A 14,825-nucleotide genomic window follows, 5' to 3' on the forward strand; every position below is an offset into this window, starting at 1 on the left:
TTTTTTTTTATTTTTTTTATTATAAATGCCATCCTCATTCCATGTATCACATAACAAGACTGAAAGGAAGAAGTAATTCTCCACCATAACTGACCTAATGTTTCAGATGTTGTGGCTGTAGAGAAATGTCTAATGTAGCCTACTGTCCAGCACCTCACTTCAGGCCCCATGCCATGATCATGCTCGTCCTGGCATCCCTGCGTCTCTCTGTGAAAGGTCATTGGAAATGCTGTTCCGTTTCAGGATGCTTCAGATCTCTAACCCAGTAAACCACGTATGCTCTCCCCCACTCAGGTCACAGCAGCGACAGTGAGGACCTGCCCGTCACTGACCCCTCCAATAAGCTGACCCCCATCAAGCACTCCAGCATAGCCAAGGCCCAGAAGCAGTCGCGCTCCCCGGGCACCGTGTCCCCCAACAGCAAGGAGCTGGACAAGGACAAGCACAAGGACAAACAAGGCTTCCCCTCGCCACGCACATACAAATGGACCTTCCAGCACAGTGAGTACAAACTTGCTCCAGCAGTCATGCTAGTTCTACTTGGGGCAAATACTTTTTTTCTGATTGAGATCTGTACTGTCGACTTCAACAGTGTTCCCTTGTGGTTCAACTCTCAGCTGGAAGGAAATGTGTCATACTTAGTGCCAGCTTCATCATTAGGATTTTGTTATCAGTTTTGCAATGGTCAGAGCAGATTTTTTTGAATGCCTAAAATGTTACTGCTGTAACTTGGTTTGATAACTGGCTACCTCCCCCTAATAAAGCCTCTCATTCCAAGTTTAGTGTTCACAAATACCCAGTGTTTGTTACTTAGCAGTAAGGCTGTAACGATATTGCATCGAACCGAGGGATCGCGGTACGCAGACCCACGAACCCCTATCGCGAACCTTCCTCGCAGAATCGCGATGCGCCCTTTTAAAGTTGTTACCCCTCAGTCTCGAAAACAGCAGGGTACAGGCAAATGCTTGCATATGCGCTTAATGCTTGTATATGCGCTCAAAGACAATTAGAAATGGGGCGCACATGAGCGAGTAACACTTCCATTCACCCATCTCTCCTGTAAAATGTTCCGTCCAACCAGCAGCACGTGTATTGGTTGTTATTCATTGCCTGAGCAACCTCCGCGACCGCGAGACAAAAAACTTGGGCAAACGTCGGAAGGTAAAGCACAGAAATGAGCAACAGACCAAGAAGGCTTTATCAAACGTGTGAAGATGTTTTTGATTCATGCATGCGCCGATGTATGTTGAGTGGAGATAGACGTTGAGCGGAGAGAGAGAAAGAATGCGAGAGAGCGAGATGCTCCGCCTGCCCAAATTTGAAAAAGCTTTGAAAGAGCTCTATACGCTCATAAGAGTGTCTGAAGTCGGGCGAACGTTGAGGTCGATGTGGATATTAGGCAGCATTATATCCTCCCCACATTGAAAGCCTGCCTAGCGAAAACATGCTCCATTTCAAAATGTCAAATCACAAATCCAAACAAAAGACAACGTGCGTGTTGCATAGCCTACTGAGAACATAACTGAGGTTCATTTCGAGTTTTTTTGTATAAGCGCGTGCGCGCTGCTGCACGATCAAAACAGTTACAAAAATATTAAACATCAAAATTAAGTGTTGCATTTCTGTAAGTAACTTAATACAACATGTTTCCTGACGAAATATTACCAGTGTTGTTTTCAGTTAATGTTTGGATATTAATTGGATAATGTTTGACAATGTGAGACAGTTGTTATAGGCTACCTATACTGGAACCCTGACCCTTCTCTCTCCATCTCTGTCTCTCACACATGGTCAGCATCTCAGCATGATATGATCTAAGCCTATTTGTAATAAGCCTATTTTTCCTTGGTGAACTAATGTCCCTTATTTCTCTGTGTTGTGTTTTGATGTCAACACCTGGGCAACAGGTTGCAGTGGTAGGCCTATATCTGCAACATCATTTAGTAGACCTAAAAAAAATAATGTAGGCAGATAAATGCAAAAAGAAAGCATAGGCCTAAATATAGCCCATAATTTATTTTCTTATTTTTTTCCCTTAAAAAAATAATAAAATCGTGGGGCATATCGAACCGTGGGTCATATATCGTGATACAAACCGAATCGTGGGTTGGGTGTATCGTTACAGCCTTACTTAGCAGGCTAACCTGGGCTAAGATTCTCGAAACCTTCGTTGCTAACTAACTTAGCAACTAACGACTCTGGTGCGACAAAACTAAGTCCGAACGAGGAGTTCCAAAAACAAAGTCCCAATGTTTACCAGTAATGTAGTTAGTCGTTCGTCCGGTGCTGAAGTGAACGACTCAGGTGTTGCTGCAAAACGAAGTAGGGGCTGTTCATCAGTACTACTGTCGGATTTGGAACAAATTGCATGGTTGGCTAGTTCACCTTTTGTTTTGGGATGCACGTCACTTTTGCTCGTGGTTTTGGACGGGTTCAGAGTTTAAGCAACATCAATCGATTACTGCCACCAAGTGCACAAGCCTTTGACCCATACTACACCAAAATGTCTAGTCATGTTACGAACAGGGCTGAAAAAACCCCACACCAACACAGTGTTCAAATATGGGGGAAAAAATATTGTCAAAATATAGTAGGCCTAGGAAATTCCATATTCCACAATCATGCTTCACGAGCTCCGATCAATCAAAGCGGCGCCAATAAAAGAACCCTGTTTGATTACCATCGGGATTTGAACCCACACCAAAAGCAGCATCTCTCATGAATGCAAAATATTTAACCACTCACCTATCTCCACACATGACTGAATGAATAGTATGTTTTGATTAAGCTCCAATAAGCATAGGCTACATGGAAATATGCTAGGCCTACATGTAGTTGTCATTATGAAATGCGTTGTTGACTATTTAAAAAAGGGCACCAGTGTGCGGTGATCCTTCTCGTTTTCCTTGCTTTTTAGGCTATGCCTTGGTCTACAATAACTCCCAACTACATCATAGGCTACAACAAGTTCAAAAATGGACATTATGCAACTGCATAGCCTGTTGGAATAGTGCGTAATGGAAAGGCGAGCGTGATGACAAGAACTGGACACTTCTTATAGTTAGTTCTTATTTCATTGTATTCATATTCTTCTTTTCATTTCAATTCTACTATTGTAATATAAGCCTGTCACAAGCAGCTGGCCAATAGGCTACTGTTAAAACAAATGTTGTTTCAGCAAATGGCGCCATGGCCCATGGCGCACAAAATGTCCGTTATGCAGTCAGGAGAAAACACAGCGCATCGTGTCCTTATTTCTCTCTGTGTGTAAATTGGGCCATCGTTTTGTGTCTTTGTAAAATGCAGGTGAAAAGCAGTTAGTTACTTGGCCTTAATGTGACTGCGTGTGTGGCTGCGAGGCTTGGATGCCACAGTTCCACACGCGCGCACAACAGCACGTGTGGATCGGCCACTTTACGCACACAGAGAGGGGGTGAAAAACAGTTGCGCAGAGGAATAGGCACCTGCGCTTAATGTATCTTACTGAGGGAATCGAAATCTTATAGACACTGAAAACGCAGCCGCGATTATGCCTTCGCGCTTATCATGCTCTTGCTCTTCAGTCATTGATGGCGATAGTGATGTGTAGGCCGGCATTTGGTTACTGCATTTAATGGGGTGGATTTTGGGGATATGATTGTGTTGTCAGGTCTTTTCCGATGTTGAAGGACTTTGAATGTGCCATGTTTACAGACATTGACGGCCCCTTCCATAGGACTTCTTCATCCATCCTTCCATCCCTTCCTGTGCGTCTTTAGGCTATGTAGGCTACAACGGCAATAAGGGCAGTTCCACCTTAGCTTACGTTGTGCGTAAAGACGTGCTGACTGGAAATTACATAAACATCCTGATATGTTTCTCGAGCGTAATTTCAGTTATCATTTCAAGCAGCATTTAGCCTACTGTCCAATATGCGTGGCCATGACCTGTTGAAAGTGTTTCGTTGCCTAGGAGCGTGAGGATGACTTCGCTTGCCGTTCTGGAAAAAAAAAATATGTGATGGGTGGTTATAGGCTCGGCTATACTTCATTCACCGTGGCTTGAACTCACACCACTAATAAGGAAACGGCAAACGTGTATGATATTCTGACATTTTAACCACTCACCCACCAACTGTGCTTCCAAATTAGTGGTAAGTGAAAGTGAAAGCCCATTGGGAAACTCCAACTCCCATTGTCATTGTGACACAGCACTCCACAGCACACAAGTGAACACTGCACACTGCACACAACGAAATTGCATTTATGCCTCACCCGTGCAAGGGGGCAGCCCTCAGTGGCGCCCCATGGGGAGCAGTGCGGTGGGACGGTATCATGCTCAGGGTACCTCAGTCATGGAGGAGGATGGGGGAGAGCACTGGTTGATTACTCCCCCCACCAACCTGGCGAGTCGGGAGTTGAACCGGCAACCTCTGGGATGCAAGTCTGACGCCCTAACCGCTCACCCATGACTGCCCTAAGGTTATACAATAGGGTATTAATCCAAACATTAGGCCTATACAAAACGTAAGTAAAAATAGCCTAATGCATGATGGATTGTAATGTCTCATTTCATAACTGCAGTTGAAGGGGTGAATTCGGGGACATGATTGTGTTGACAAAGATTTGTGGACTTTTGATAGGGATGTAGGCTAATTACTGCATTTGGCAGACACTGTGGTAGCGTCACTGCTTTGCGATAAATGCACCCGAGCTGAGGCGAGACACTCCGAGCATTTCCGACAACTTCATCGTGCGTCTGAACTTACTTGGTTGGAATTTCATCGGACTTAATTCGTACCTACATCGGACTTTGTTGGTTTGAGGCTTTCGAGAAATCATAGTTATTGGTTAGTTGTTGTGTCGGACTTCGTTCGGACTTACTTGGTCCGAAGGCTAATTTTGGTCTGATTCCAGATACCCACACCTGCTTCCAAGTTTAAACACTGGGTATTTGCGAACACTAAACTTTGGAAGCAGGTTATCCTGCCAAGTGACAGTGTTCGGAAATACCCAGTGTTTGTTAATTAGCAGGCTAACTTGCTTAACTCGCTTGCTGAAAAATCTTGGCTCTGTGTAGTGCCAGCTTTGTCATTAATTTTTAATCATATTAAACTGTCTGTTATCTCCTGGTTTCAATGTGATCATGCAGATGCTTGCTCCGTTCTGCCTGGCATTGAATGTTGAACGAAAGTGTGACAATGCCAGAATCTCATTGAACACTTTTTAATGGTAATGCATGGTATGTCCTTTGAGAGTCGCTTTGGATGAAATTGCCTTCCAAATGTAATGGCAAAATGTTTTATGTGTAAATGTGTTGTGCCTAATGGCTCCTTTCCCCTCCTCTTCTGCAGATGAGCTGGATAACATGTCGAGCCAGGAGCGGATCTCCTTCCTTCAGGACAAGCTGCAGGAGATCAGGAAGTACTACATGTCCCTCAAGTCAGAGGTAGCCTCCATCGACCGACGACGAAAGCGGTTAAAAAAGAAAGAAAGAGAAGGTAACTAGGCCCACGACTTAACCACGACATCACTCTCTTTGCTCATTTCACTAATTGTCTGCATGCATAGACGTAGAACACTGGATTTTATCGACTAAGCCGTCTATTCAGTTGAGTTGACGTGTCCTCACTATCGTGTTGCAAAGGTGCCGCCATGTTGAAAAAGGGGGAAATATTTACATTAGTACCTATGGAAGGAATGGGTTGGCAAACTGAGCCAAACTTATCATACTCCTCTGTAGTATTGTTCTTACACTCCATGAAATAAAAGCTGACACTAGTATTGTGGCCTTAGTCCGTGTTAAAAGATTTGCAACAATGTAAATGGGGACATACACAGCACATGCAGTGATTTCGTAAAGATCCAATTAGTCCAATTTAGTCCAAGTCCAATTACCGTAGATATCACTTCTTACCATTTCCCACCAACTTGTCTTCAAGTTCATTCATTGCCACTTCACACAGTTTAGAATAACAGTCAGAGAACATTAACATAAGAGTCAACATGCAATTCAATGACAATACTCCTCCCAAATGGGGATGGCATGTGCCTGATTTTGTTGAAAATGTGAAAAATGCCTGGATGATGTCCGACACAAGGGCCGTACACACACGTCGCTACTAGTTACTCGCTCAGCGACTGAAGTCAATAGAATGTCAATGTGTTACAGCGAGACGATCAGGCGAGTACTGTACAAGCGATGCTATGTGGGCGGATTCAGAGTTGAAAATATTTTAACTCCGAGCGATGCGAGTGAGCAAGTAACCAATTGGAATGCAGAGTTCGGAACTTCTCGCCTGTTCATTGGCAGTGAAAGCCACGGGAACTTTCAGCGAACGTTCCATGAAAGAGTGGCAAGTAGGCGAGCAAGCGAGAAGCTAGTAATGTGTGTGTACGCCGCTTTAGTCAATTCACCACCATCTTTGTACGTGATGACAGTTGCGGACAAGACGATGTGCGAATAATAATGTGCAATGTACGTTTTTTTTCCCTCCCCATCTCTGCAGTGTCCCATACCACAGCTTCCACTTCCTCTTCCTCTGACACGGGCATGAGCCCCTCGTCGGCCTCGCCCACACAGAACACAGTTGCCGTGGAGTGCAGGTGATGACACGCCCGTGATGGACCCACCCACCACCCAGCCTGACCTTGACCCCTTGTCCCTTGTCCCTCCTCCTCCAAGACCTCTGCCTTGTCAGCAATGCGCTGCCTCCCCTGCAGTCACACCAAACGCCGGGCCAGAGCCAGCAGCCAGCCCGCCAATAGCACTCGACTGCCCCGCCTTGTCTCCCCCCCCCCCCCCCCCCCTGTCCATCACCACCTGGCCACTCCCACTTCCTGCACTTTGTAAAAAGAAAGAAAGAAAGAACTGATCCTGCCTCTCTCTTTGTATCTCTCTATCTATCTAGCTCTATTCTGTTTATTCTTCCTTTGATCTCTCGAAAACCAGTTGCAGCATCAGGAGAAAGGATTTCAGGCGAGACAGAATGTAACAGGGCAACATGCACCGCTACACACCAACAAAGCACACGCCCAACTCTCCATTGCACACATGGAGGAAACCCTTAGCTATACATGGCCACACACACACACTTGCAGACCCATCTGGAATGTTCTCCACACCCACTCACCCTACCACCATGCAGTAACGTTGCGGCCTCCATGCAATACAAGAGACAAGCCACATGTCAAGCATTCACTGAATACAAGGCACTTTTTTTAGTCCATCTCCTACTCTTCCTTTCTCCACCATGAAAACCCTGATACAGAGCTCCTTGTGTTGGCTGGTATGGATGCAGTACATGAGGGAAAAAAATACTCTAAAATTCTCCATATTGTTCGTTGAGCAGGATAAGGTTGGCTCACGGCATCAAGACGCTCCCTATACTGGTAACTTGACCAGCTGGACATGGTATTCAAGGAAAGATGACAATTCAAACTAAATCATTTAAAAAGGTCAATTTTCTTCGCTTGCTCCATCAGAACTGCCAAAGTACATGTGTTACAGCAGAGTGCCCTATTTTGGAAAAAAAATTAACAAGGACAATTTCAGTTGCAAAGGGGAATGTAGTGTGCTGAAAACTGTAGCTGCTGTCTTCCACTCTTTGTAAAACAAGTGTGCGAGCACAGATTATAAAAGTATGCAAAACTTATTTTTGTCATCCCTTTTTAATAGAAAAATGATTCTACAAAAACAAAAAAGCAGAAAAGGAAGTACATGTTTACAGTGGAACACAGGACAAGAGATGTTTTCAGTGGACTAATTTCCTTTTGCGAGTTTCTTGTCATTTTATATGTAATTGCAGAGTTTTTATTTTAGTACAGGAAAATTAAAAAAAGAAAAATTAAAAAAAGTATATATGGCAGCCGTGAAGTTATTTAAATTAAATATTTCTAGTGCTGGCATTTTTGTGTAAAATAAAAGGTATTTGCAACTTGTTAAATATATTTATTCAGTTCATAAAAGCGCAGCCTCTTCTTTTTTATTTTTGTTTTTTAATTTTCTCCTTATGAAAAATATTGAAACATTGGCACGTCCCTGTCCCTTCATCAGTTGGGTCCTTACTGCTTTGATGCTAGGACGAATGTTACGTACTCTACTGAAAGCAAGCTTTGACTGTGATGTCACAAACTGGGTAACTACTGTGCAGTTAAGTATTGCTAAGAACCCCCAACACACACCCACTAAAGCACGCAGACACTCTCCCGTCTTTGTTGCCACTGAGCCCAACCCTTTCCCTTCATGTTTCTTTGAGCTAACTTATGGGAATGTCACTCTTGCTAGTGTCAATCCTACATTTTTTTTTTTAAATATATGGTCTCCCTTCCCCTTCCGATTTTGTTATTTCCTGGTACTTTGTATTTGTAATTATTTAAGTTTTTTTCTCCTTTCCTCTCTAGTATGAATTCTGACCAACTCAATAAAACTGTTGCTTATTGAACATGTACGTATTAGCCCAGGGGTTCTTACTATGATTGTTTCTTTGTACATAGATCTTCCAAAACCATGTATTTGAAAAATACATTTTACACAAACTGTAAAAATGATTTATATTTTAAAAACAATACATCTTTGTATATGAATTTTTTTCTCCCGTTTTTCTATGTCAAGTTGGTAGAAGTATTAGCATCACACATCTTTAAACTGTATATATTCTCAATCATTGGTCTTCAGTGAGAGCTTTTGAGCCAAGACTGCCTAGATTGGTGGTGATATTGAGTGCACGTGAACATGATCGTGTTCAGTGCAGCTCATCAAAATTGTGGAAGAACTCTTCTGCTGACAATTTATCTTTGGATTCCTGTATGAAGGATAAACAAGGTATTAGGTTCTTTTGAGCAAAGCCATTGTATCTTTATGTAAAATAAGCAGAGCTCTCTTCATTTCTAATAAAGTTTTGAAATATAATTCATTGTTCTGTGCATTTGTCAAACCTCACCCTCTGGTTTTAGCCAAGCTCACATTCAACAGTCACCTTCTGTCAGTGAGTGTAAAACAAGAATTTCCGAATTATGTCCCTGATAAAAGTACTCAAAGCACATGGATATTGATGTTTGATCCCCTTCATATACAGCCAAAAAGCAATGTTAGTATTTATGACTCGACACATTTCAATTTAAGGATCTCTAATACAGTGGTTTTCAAAGTGGGCGCTGGGGACCCCTGGGGTGTCCATGGCAAGTTGGAGGAAAAAGCACATCAAAAACAAGTAATTGAATAATTAATGTGCACTAACATAAAGCAAAAATATGCTGTCTTAAACGGTGCACTTGAGGCACTGTTTCACTGCGTATGGCGCAGTATTGTGCTGAAACGGTGCATTAAGTGCACAAGTGCGCCATCTGAGACGGCGCAATAGACTATGGGTTCTTTCTAATATACTTACTCCCGCATATTGGAAAGCACTCTGTGAAAAGAGGTGCACAGAAAAAAGTATGGCACGACCCATGTAAAGCGTAGCCTGGTTCCTACCAGACCTCTGTGCGTGTGTGGCTTTAGAGCCCCCTGGTGGAGCTCAAACACACACGGAGGTCTGGAAGACTGTAGCAGGATTCCATTTCTCCAGTCAAAGAATAATCTGAGCATTTATTGCTTCAATATCAATGGCAGCTCAAATTGAGTAGTCACAGGACATATTATAGACTAACGCTTTAGAGATCAACCGAGGATGTTGTCGAAGGAATAAATGCTCTGATTATTTTTTTTTTTGACTGGAGAAATGGAATCCTGCTACAGTCTCCCAGACCTAGTAGTGGAACTCACAAAGCTGCACGGAACTACAGGTCGGGCAAGAGCCAGGCAATGTAAAACGGTCCTTGGCTGGAATCTACCGGTATATCGGGGAGCTGGTCATGGTAAAGTTTGGGATCCCTTCTCTACTATACCATAATCTTATGAATACTGGGTAACTTTTCTTGAGATGAGCTGCAAAAATGTCACACCCTTACAACGCACAGCCGGCAAGAACACCTTTAATTTTAAATTAAAGTCCACAAACTAATTGACCATTTCATATTACCACAGGTCCCTCCAAGGTCCAAGAATGATCCAAATGGATACTGACTTAAAAAAAGGAAGATAATGTCTTTAAACATGTAACCTCCAGTCCAGATGTCAGGTATTTTATCAGACATTTATATTATGTGAAACCTGCTCTTAGTGCAGATCAGACACAAACAAAACAAAAAAACATTTTCATGTTAACATGTAGTTGCTCACATAAAAAATGGAATTATGCATTTCACTAAGTGCGTCATAACTATAACACCAGCTGGTCGTCACAACCAGGACGCACAAGAGCTACAGTAGCTTCTCAGAGAAATTACATTAATTCCTCTGTTAGGCAACTTCAGCCTCCAAAGCTGAGGTAGATGCAAGAACAGCTTTTCATCCTGGTTCTGGCATATAGTAGCCGCATTTTGCGCCCCCAAAAATTGCAACTCCATTTTTACTGGTGCAGATGTTAAGGCTCGGAAGTCTGTAAGAGGATAGAGGCACTGGCAAGTCAGTCTCCTCTACCTTGGCTGTGCTAGTAAACCAGCTTTGGCAGCCAAAGCCTCATTTTGTTGGATGTGATACTCCTGGAAACGCATGGAGATCCGTTGGGTCATCTTCAGATACTTCTGCAGGCAGCTTTCTGAGCAACTCGTCTGTCAAATAAAAAAGGAAATGAGTCAACGTGTCAAACAACTAGCGATGGGCAATCTGGATTCAGAAGCCAAATGGTTTTACCTTTCCAATTAAGGTATTTGGACGGGGTAAAACCTGAAATATGTGGAACTGGACTGTTAACTTCTGAATCCAGGTTACCCATCACCGCAAACAAGTTGAAACGCCTAACTAGTCTACTTCCTGTTCAACTCTCAACTTACATTGCCTAAAGATACAGACAATAATCAAAACAAAGATTTGTAATTGAATGTCAGGGACAAGACAGGGTGTTCCAAGAAGCTGGTTCAGCAGTCAACCAGGGCACAACCAGGGCAAGTTAACCTTGAGGTAGTGGTAAATTATGTAATAGAAGAACCTGGAATTCTTATTTTCTAAACTAAACTGTAGTGTTAAACTGTATATTATTAGTCTTGCCACTGCCTGTTCTTGTAGGTCAACCAAAGAGGATGGACAGGTTTAGCCCCCCAATACCTTTGATGGCAGGGCTATGTGATTAAGAACAAGGGAGCCTACCTCCTCCGGTTTGACCTCTCTAGTTGTGAAATCCTTTACGCAGTCCATGAAGCAATTCTCTGTTAGCCTGTTGTAGGTTCCCAGGAATTCCCTGAACTGAAAGAATAGCAGGCAAGAATGACAAAGTGGTGAGAGACACTTACCAATGGGTAAAACAGTGTACATGCTAAACAGGAACTGAGCATCACTAAAATGTCTTACTTGTTTCATTTGATCTTGCTCTGTGACTGCAGCTGCCATTTTTGTAAGTTAATTCTCGTGTCCAAGCAGGTGTTTGACAGGGAATGGTACTGTATGGCTATGACAGGAAAACATGTCAGAACACAAAAAAATGCATCAACCCTTTTTGTTACCGACAAAATCGTGTGAATAATGTATCATGATATGTTTTATATTTAACATCTAATAACAACGCTAGTTATCTGAATAACTAACAATGTAATGCAGTGACAGAGTAGGGACTGTGCAAGAGGTATGGTCTTCAGTCACTGCAGATTGGATTTTTAGGACAATCCTGCTATGTGCAGCACAATAAAACAAGGAACTAGAGACAAGCGAGCTTATCAGAAACAGAAAAAAACATAACTATACTAAGTGAATACATAACCTTCTGAAAACAATCTAAAAACGCTACATACCTACCCAACCTCCTGATTCCGAAGGACATGTGATGTAAAATGGAGACACGCAGGGGACAGTTTCCTTGCAATGCAGTTTCATCAAAGTATCCCTTCGGCATAAATACACATTATAATGTGTTGCCCTTCAAAATCGATATAGGCTATTTTCCATATTTGAAATGCATTTTCGCTGAAATTCCCAAACATTTTCTTACATAAAACCGCATCTCAATTATTTTTAAAAATGGAAAGTGATAATCATGAAATAAAAATAGTTATTTCTGTGTCACCTTGCAAAACATTCCGATGTGCTACACGTGATAATTGCAAATGGTCCTAGCAGTGATGGGTGCCGCAACCTAAAGATATGAACTTTATTTAACATATTTAACATTTCATAGTGAAAACATGAAATACAGGATATTATTTGCCAGCATATCATGTGCAATCGTATTATTATTTGTATTGACTTTTCACCGACACGCACCGGTTTTTTTTCCACTGTTCCTCCGGAACACTAGGGCGCGGTGTGTCATGCAGCAAGCAACGAATGCGTTTTGTCAAGCTTGTTGTCAGCAACTGTTGCTGTGTTTCTGGAGTTGTAAACTTGCAACACTGTCATGCAGCATGATTGTAAACCCTTGAAAAGCCGTTTATTTTAAAGAAATGGCGACGTGTTCTGCCGTTCATGATTAATTTGGTGAAGGTATGGCGTTTTGGTAGTAGGTTGACGTTGAACAGTTGACTAGCTAATGACAACTGTTTACTACTTTGTTAACTAGTTAGCTAGCGGCGGGAAATTTAAATATACCAAATTGTCTGTCATATCAAATCAATACTTTCTCATTTGTATTGCATGCCAGTCACTACGATATTACGATACTTACGTCAAGGGTGATGTTTGACCACAGAGTAATCGAGCAACAGTGTAAACAGTAGCAGCTATGTGAAGCCAGCTTCTTCTTACATTGGTTTTGGTGGGTTAGCCAGTAAACTAGTCGGTGATGTTGATACGCTTTTAAAGATATACGGATTTTAAGTATTTACGTATACATTACAAATGCCGTGAACATGACGTCCAGAAAACTTAAATTTGATGATTCAACTTCAAGTTCCGATACTGGAGATGTATTAATTCGTTCGACTTCAACCAAAGTTGGACTTCGGGAGGTAAATGGGAGCATTCCAAAAGGAACTCACGAAAATAAACCTCTGCCAAAGTTGGCAAACCAACAGATTCAGATTTCTGTGAGGAAACTTGATGCCTTTGAACCTCTCCTGTCAAACGACGAAACGTCAAACTCTGGATCTTCTGGGGATCCCTTATTGTCTGCCGACCTCAGAACAAACAAGCAAACGATTTCTTTGAAAGGTAAGCGATTTTTCCATTTTAACATTAATCTTCATATTCATATTCATCTTCATATTATTGGCCAGTCCGACTTGCTGTCATTATCGATCATTTGTCCCCTGGTTGTCTGTGTACGGAATTGTCTCCTCGTGATAAGCACATGAAAGTAAACGAAAACAAACCAAACCAAAAGAGCAAAGCATTAACACCAAGAGTACCATGTATTTGTGTCCCGTGCTCCTTTCTAGACATTGGCATGCAAGCAAGGAAGAGAGAATCCCAGGCAAGTTCAATTACATTTATTGTCCTAGACGGTATGCATTGACCTTTTGTTGAAAGACCTGCTAAATAAATCTATTTTTTACTATTGTTTAAAAATTCACGGCTCATCAGCTATTTTTGGACTGTTATTGCAGAGGCGAAGCAATGAGATTCCTGCTGAAGTGCACACGCATGCAAGCCAGGCAGGGGGCAGTGGACACAAGGGTAAGCAAAAAACACGACTTTGTACTGGAAGGATTGACATTATTCCCTCAAAATAAGTTATTACTTAAGGCCACACCAATTTAATTTGTTGGTTCTCGGATTTTTTCAGGAAAAAGTTGAAGCGAGAGGGCGAAAAAAAAAAAAAAAAAATTAGTCGTGTGGTTATACCACCTGTATTTCAGCCTCACATGGACCTCCAAAGGAAGGTGCAAGACAGGCAAACACCTGGACATGGAGAAGGACAGTGTAGAAGGGAATTAAGGCAGCCAAATAGACAAGGCACAAAATTAGCTCACAGGGCAATTATTATATTAATCTGGTTTGAATAAACTGAGATGATTCAACAGTTGAATAGTTGTTGTTTTTCTTTTTTAAAACTGCTATCCCACTCCACTAATTCCACTAAGAGCAATACTGTATTTCACCGCTGCTACTGCTAACCCACAGGGGCTTCAACTTGCCATTGCATGTTTGTCTGTAAATGTTTGAATGTAACACGTTTCCTGATTCGCTAGTCGTAATCGGCATGTTGAAAGGAGTGGTTTCATTGGTTCTCTACGTCACACGACCTCCAACTACTAAAGAGACACCTCTCCGTTCATGAAAACATGCAGTCTTCATTTTTTGGGGTATTGAAACTGATTTTTTTTTTTTTTTCCATTTTGATACAAAATACAAGAGGCGAATCCGAGAACCAACAAATTAAATTGGTGTGGCCTAAGACTGATTCTCAAACTGTGGGCCAGTTCCACTCATTGATCATTTTCTAACAGTCAAAATAATTAATTTGTGTTGCTGACTGTTGTTGACTATGTATTTGAATTGCGTTGTTCACTGGGTCAGAGGTGGGCCCCGAACATTTGTGAAAATTTCAAGTGGAACCCAAGTTCCCACGGCTTCTCATACCACAGCTATGCTGATGACAAACAGCTACACAGTCATTCGAGCCAGAGGACTCCACAGTCTCTGCGCACATCTCCGCTTGCCTCTCCAAACTATCCACATGGGTGAAGTAACATCACCTTCAGCTAAACCCCGCTAAAACTGAACCTCTGGTGATTCCGGCCAAGGATTTGTGCTTCCATGATATCAACCTCAATATTGCTCCAGCTACCAAATAACGTTGCCAGAAACCTGGGTGTCATGATTGATGACTAACTTATCTATTGTTCTCTGACCACAAAGCCTCGGTTGCCCAGTCA

The 14,825-nt window shown here is 42.2% G+C and overlaps 3 protein-coding genes across 7 annotated transcripts in view; 2 read left to right on the plus strand and 1 right to left on the minus strand.

The window, feature by feature from the left end:
- Positions 1-8,889, plus strand: part of arid4a (AT-rich interactive domain 4A) — a 40,219-nt gene extending 31,330 nt beyond the window's left edge. Inside the window, exons 23-25 of the mRNA XM_063184402.1 lie at positions 295-501; positions 5,333-5,479; positions 6,488-8,889. Coding sequence (XP_063040472.1) covers positions 295-501; positions 5,333-5,479; positions 6,488-6,588 — 455 coding nt within the window. The 3' untranslated portion in view covers positions 6,589-8,889. The remainder of the gene's footprint in view (positions 1-294; positions 502-5,332; positions 5,480-6,487) is intronic.
- Positions 8,890-9,937: 1,048 nt separating this feature from the next.
- On the minus strand, positions 9,938-11,909 carry timm9 (translocase of inner mitochondrial membrane 9 homolog). 3 transcript variants are annotated; one of them, XM_063184409.1, is made up of 4 exons: positions 11,805-11,909; positions 11,368-11,464; positions 11,167-11,262; positions 9,938-10,631 (listed from the first exon to the last, which is right to left on the minus strand). In XM_063184409.1, exons 2-4 carry the CDS (start codon positions 11,404-11,406, stop codon positions 10,497-10,499), a joined length of 270 nt encoding a protein of 89 aa, XP_063040479.1. In that variant the 5' UTR covers positions 11,407-11,464; positions 11,805-11,909; the 3' UTR covers positions 9,938-10,496. The 3 variants fall into 3 exon arrangements, with proteins under 3 accessions (XP_063040479.1, XP_063040481.1, XP_063040480.1); XM_063184411.1 differs by having other exon boundaries at positions 11,809-11,906; XM_063184410.1 differs by having other exon boundaries at positions 11,602-11,810.
- Positions 11,910-12,221: 312 nt separating this feature from the next.
- kiaa0586 (KIAA0586 ortholog) overlaps positions 12,222-14,825 on the plus strand; it is a 197,938-nt gene continuing 195,334 nt past the window's right edge. For all 3 annotated transcript variants that reach the window (XM_063184404.1, XM_063184406.1, XM_063184405.1), the window contains exons 1-3: positions 12,222-13,158; positions 13,386-13,420; positions 13,554-13,623. In XM_063184404.1, coding sequence (XP_063040474.1) covers positions 12,858-13,158; positions 13,386-13,420; positions 13,554-13,623 — 406 coding nt within the window. In that variant the 5' untranslated portion in view covers positions 12,222-12,857. The remainder of the gene's footprint in view (positions 13,159-13,385; positions 13,421-13,553; positions 13,624-14,825) is intronic.

The sequence above is a fragment of the Engraulis encrasicolus genome, chromosome 19, assembly GCF_034702125.1.
Source record: "Engraulis encrasicolus isolate BLACKSEA-1 chromosome 19, IST_EnEncr_1.0, whole genome shotgun sequence".
Lineage (NCBI taxonomy): Eukaryota > Metazoa > Chordata > Actinopteri > Clupeiformes > Engraulidae > Engraulis > Engraulis encrasicolus.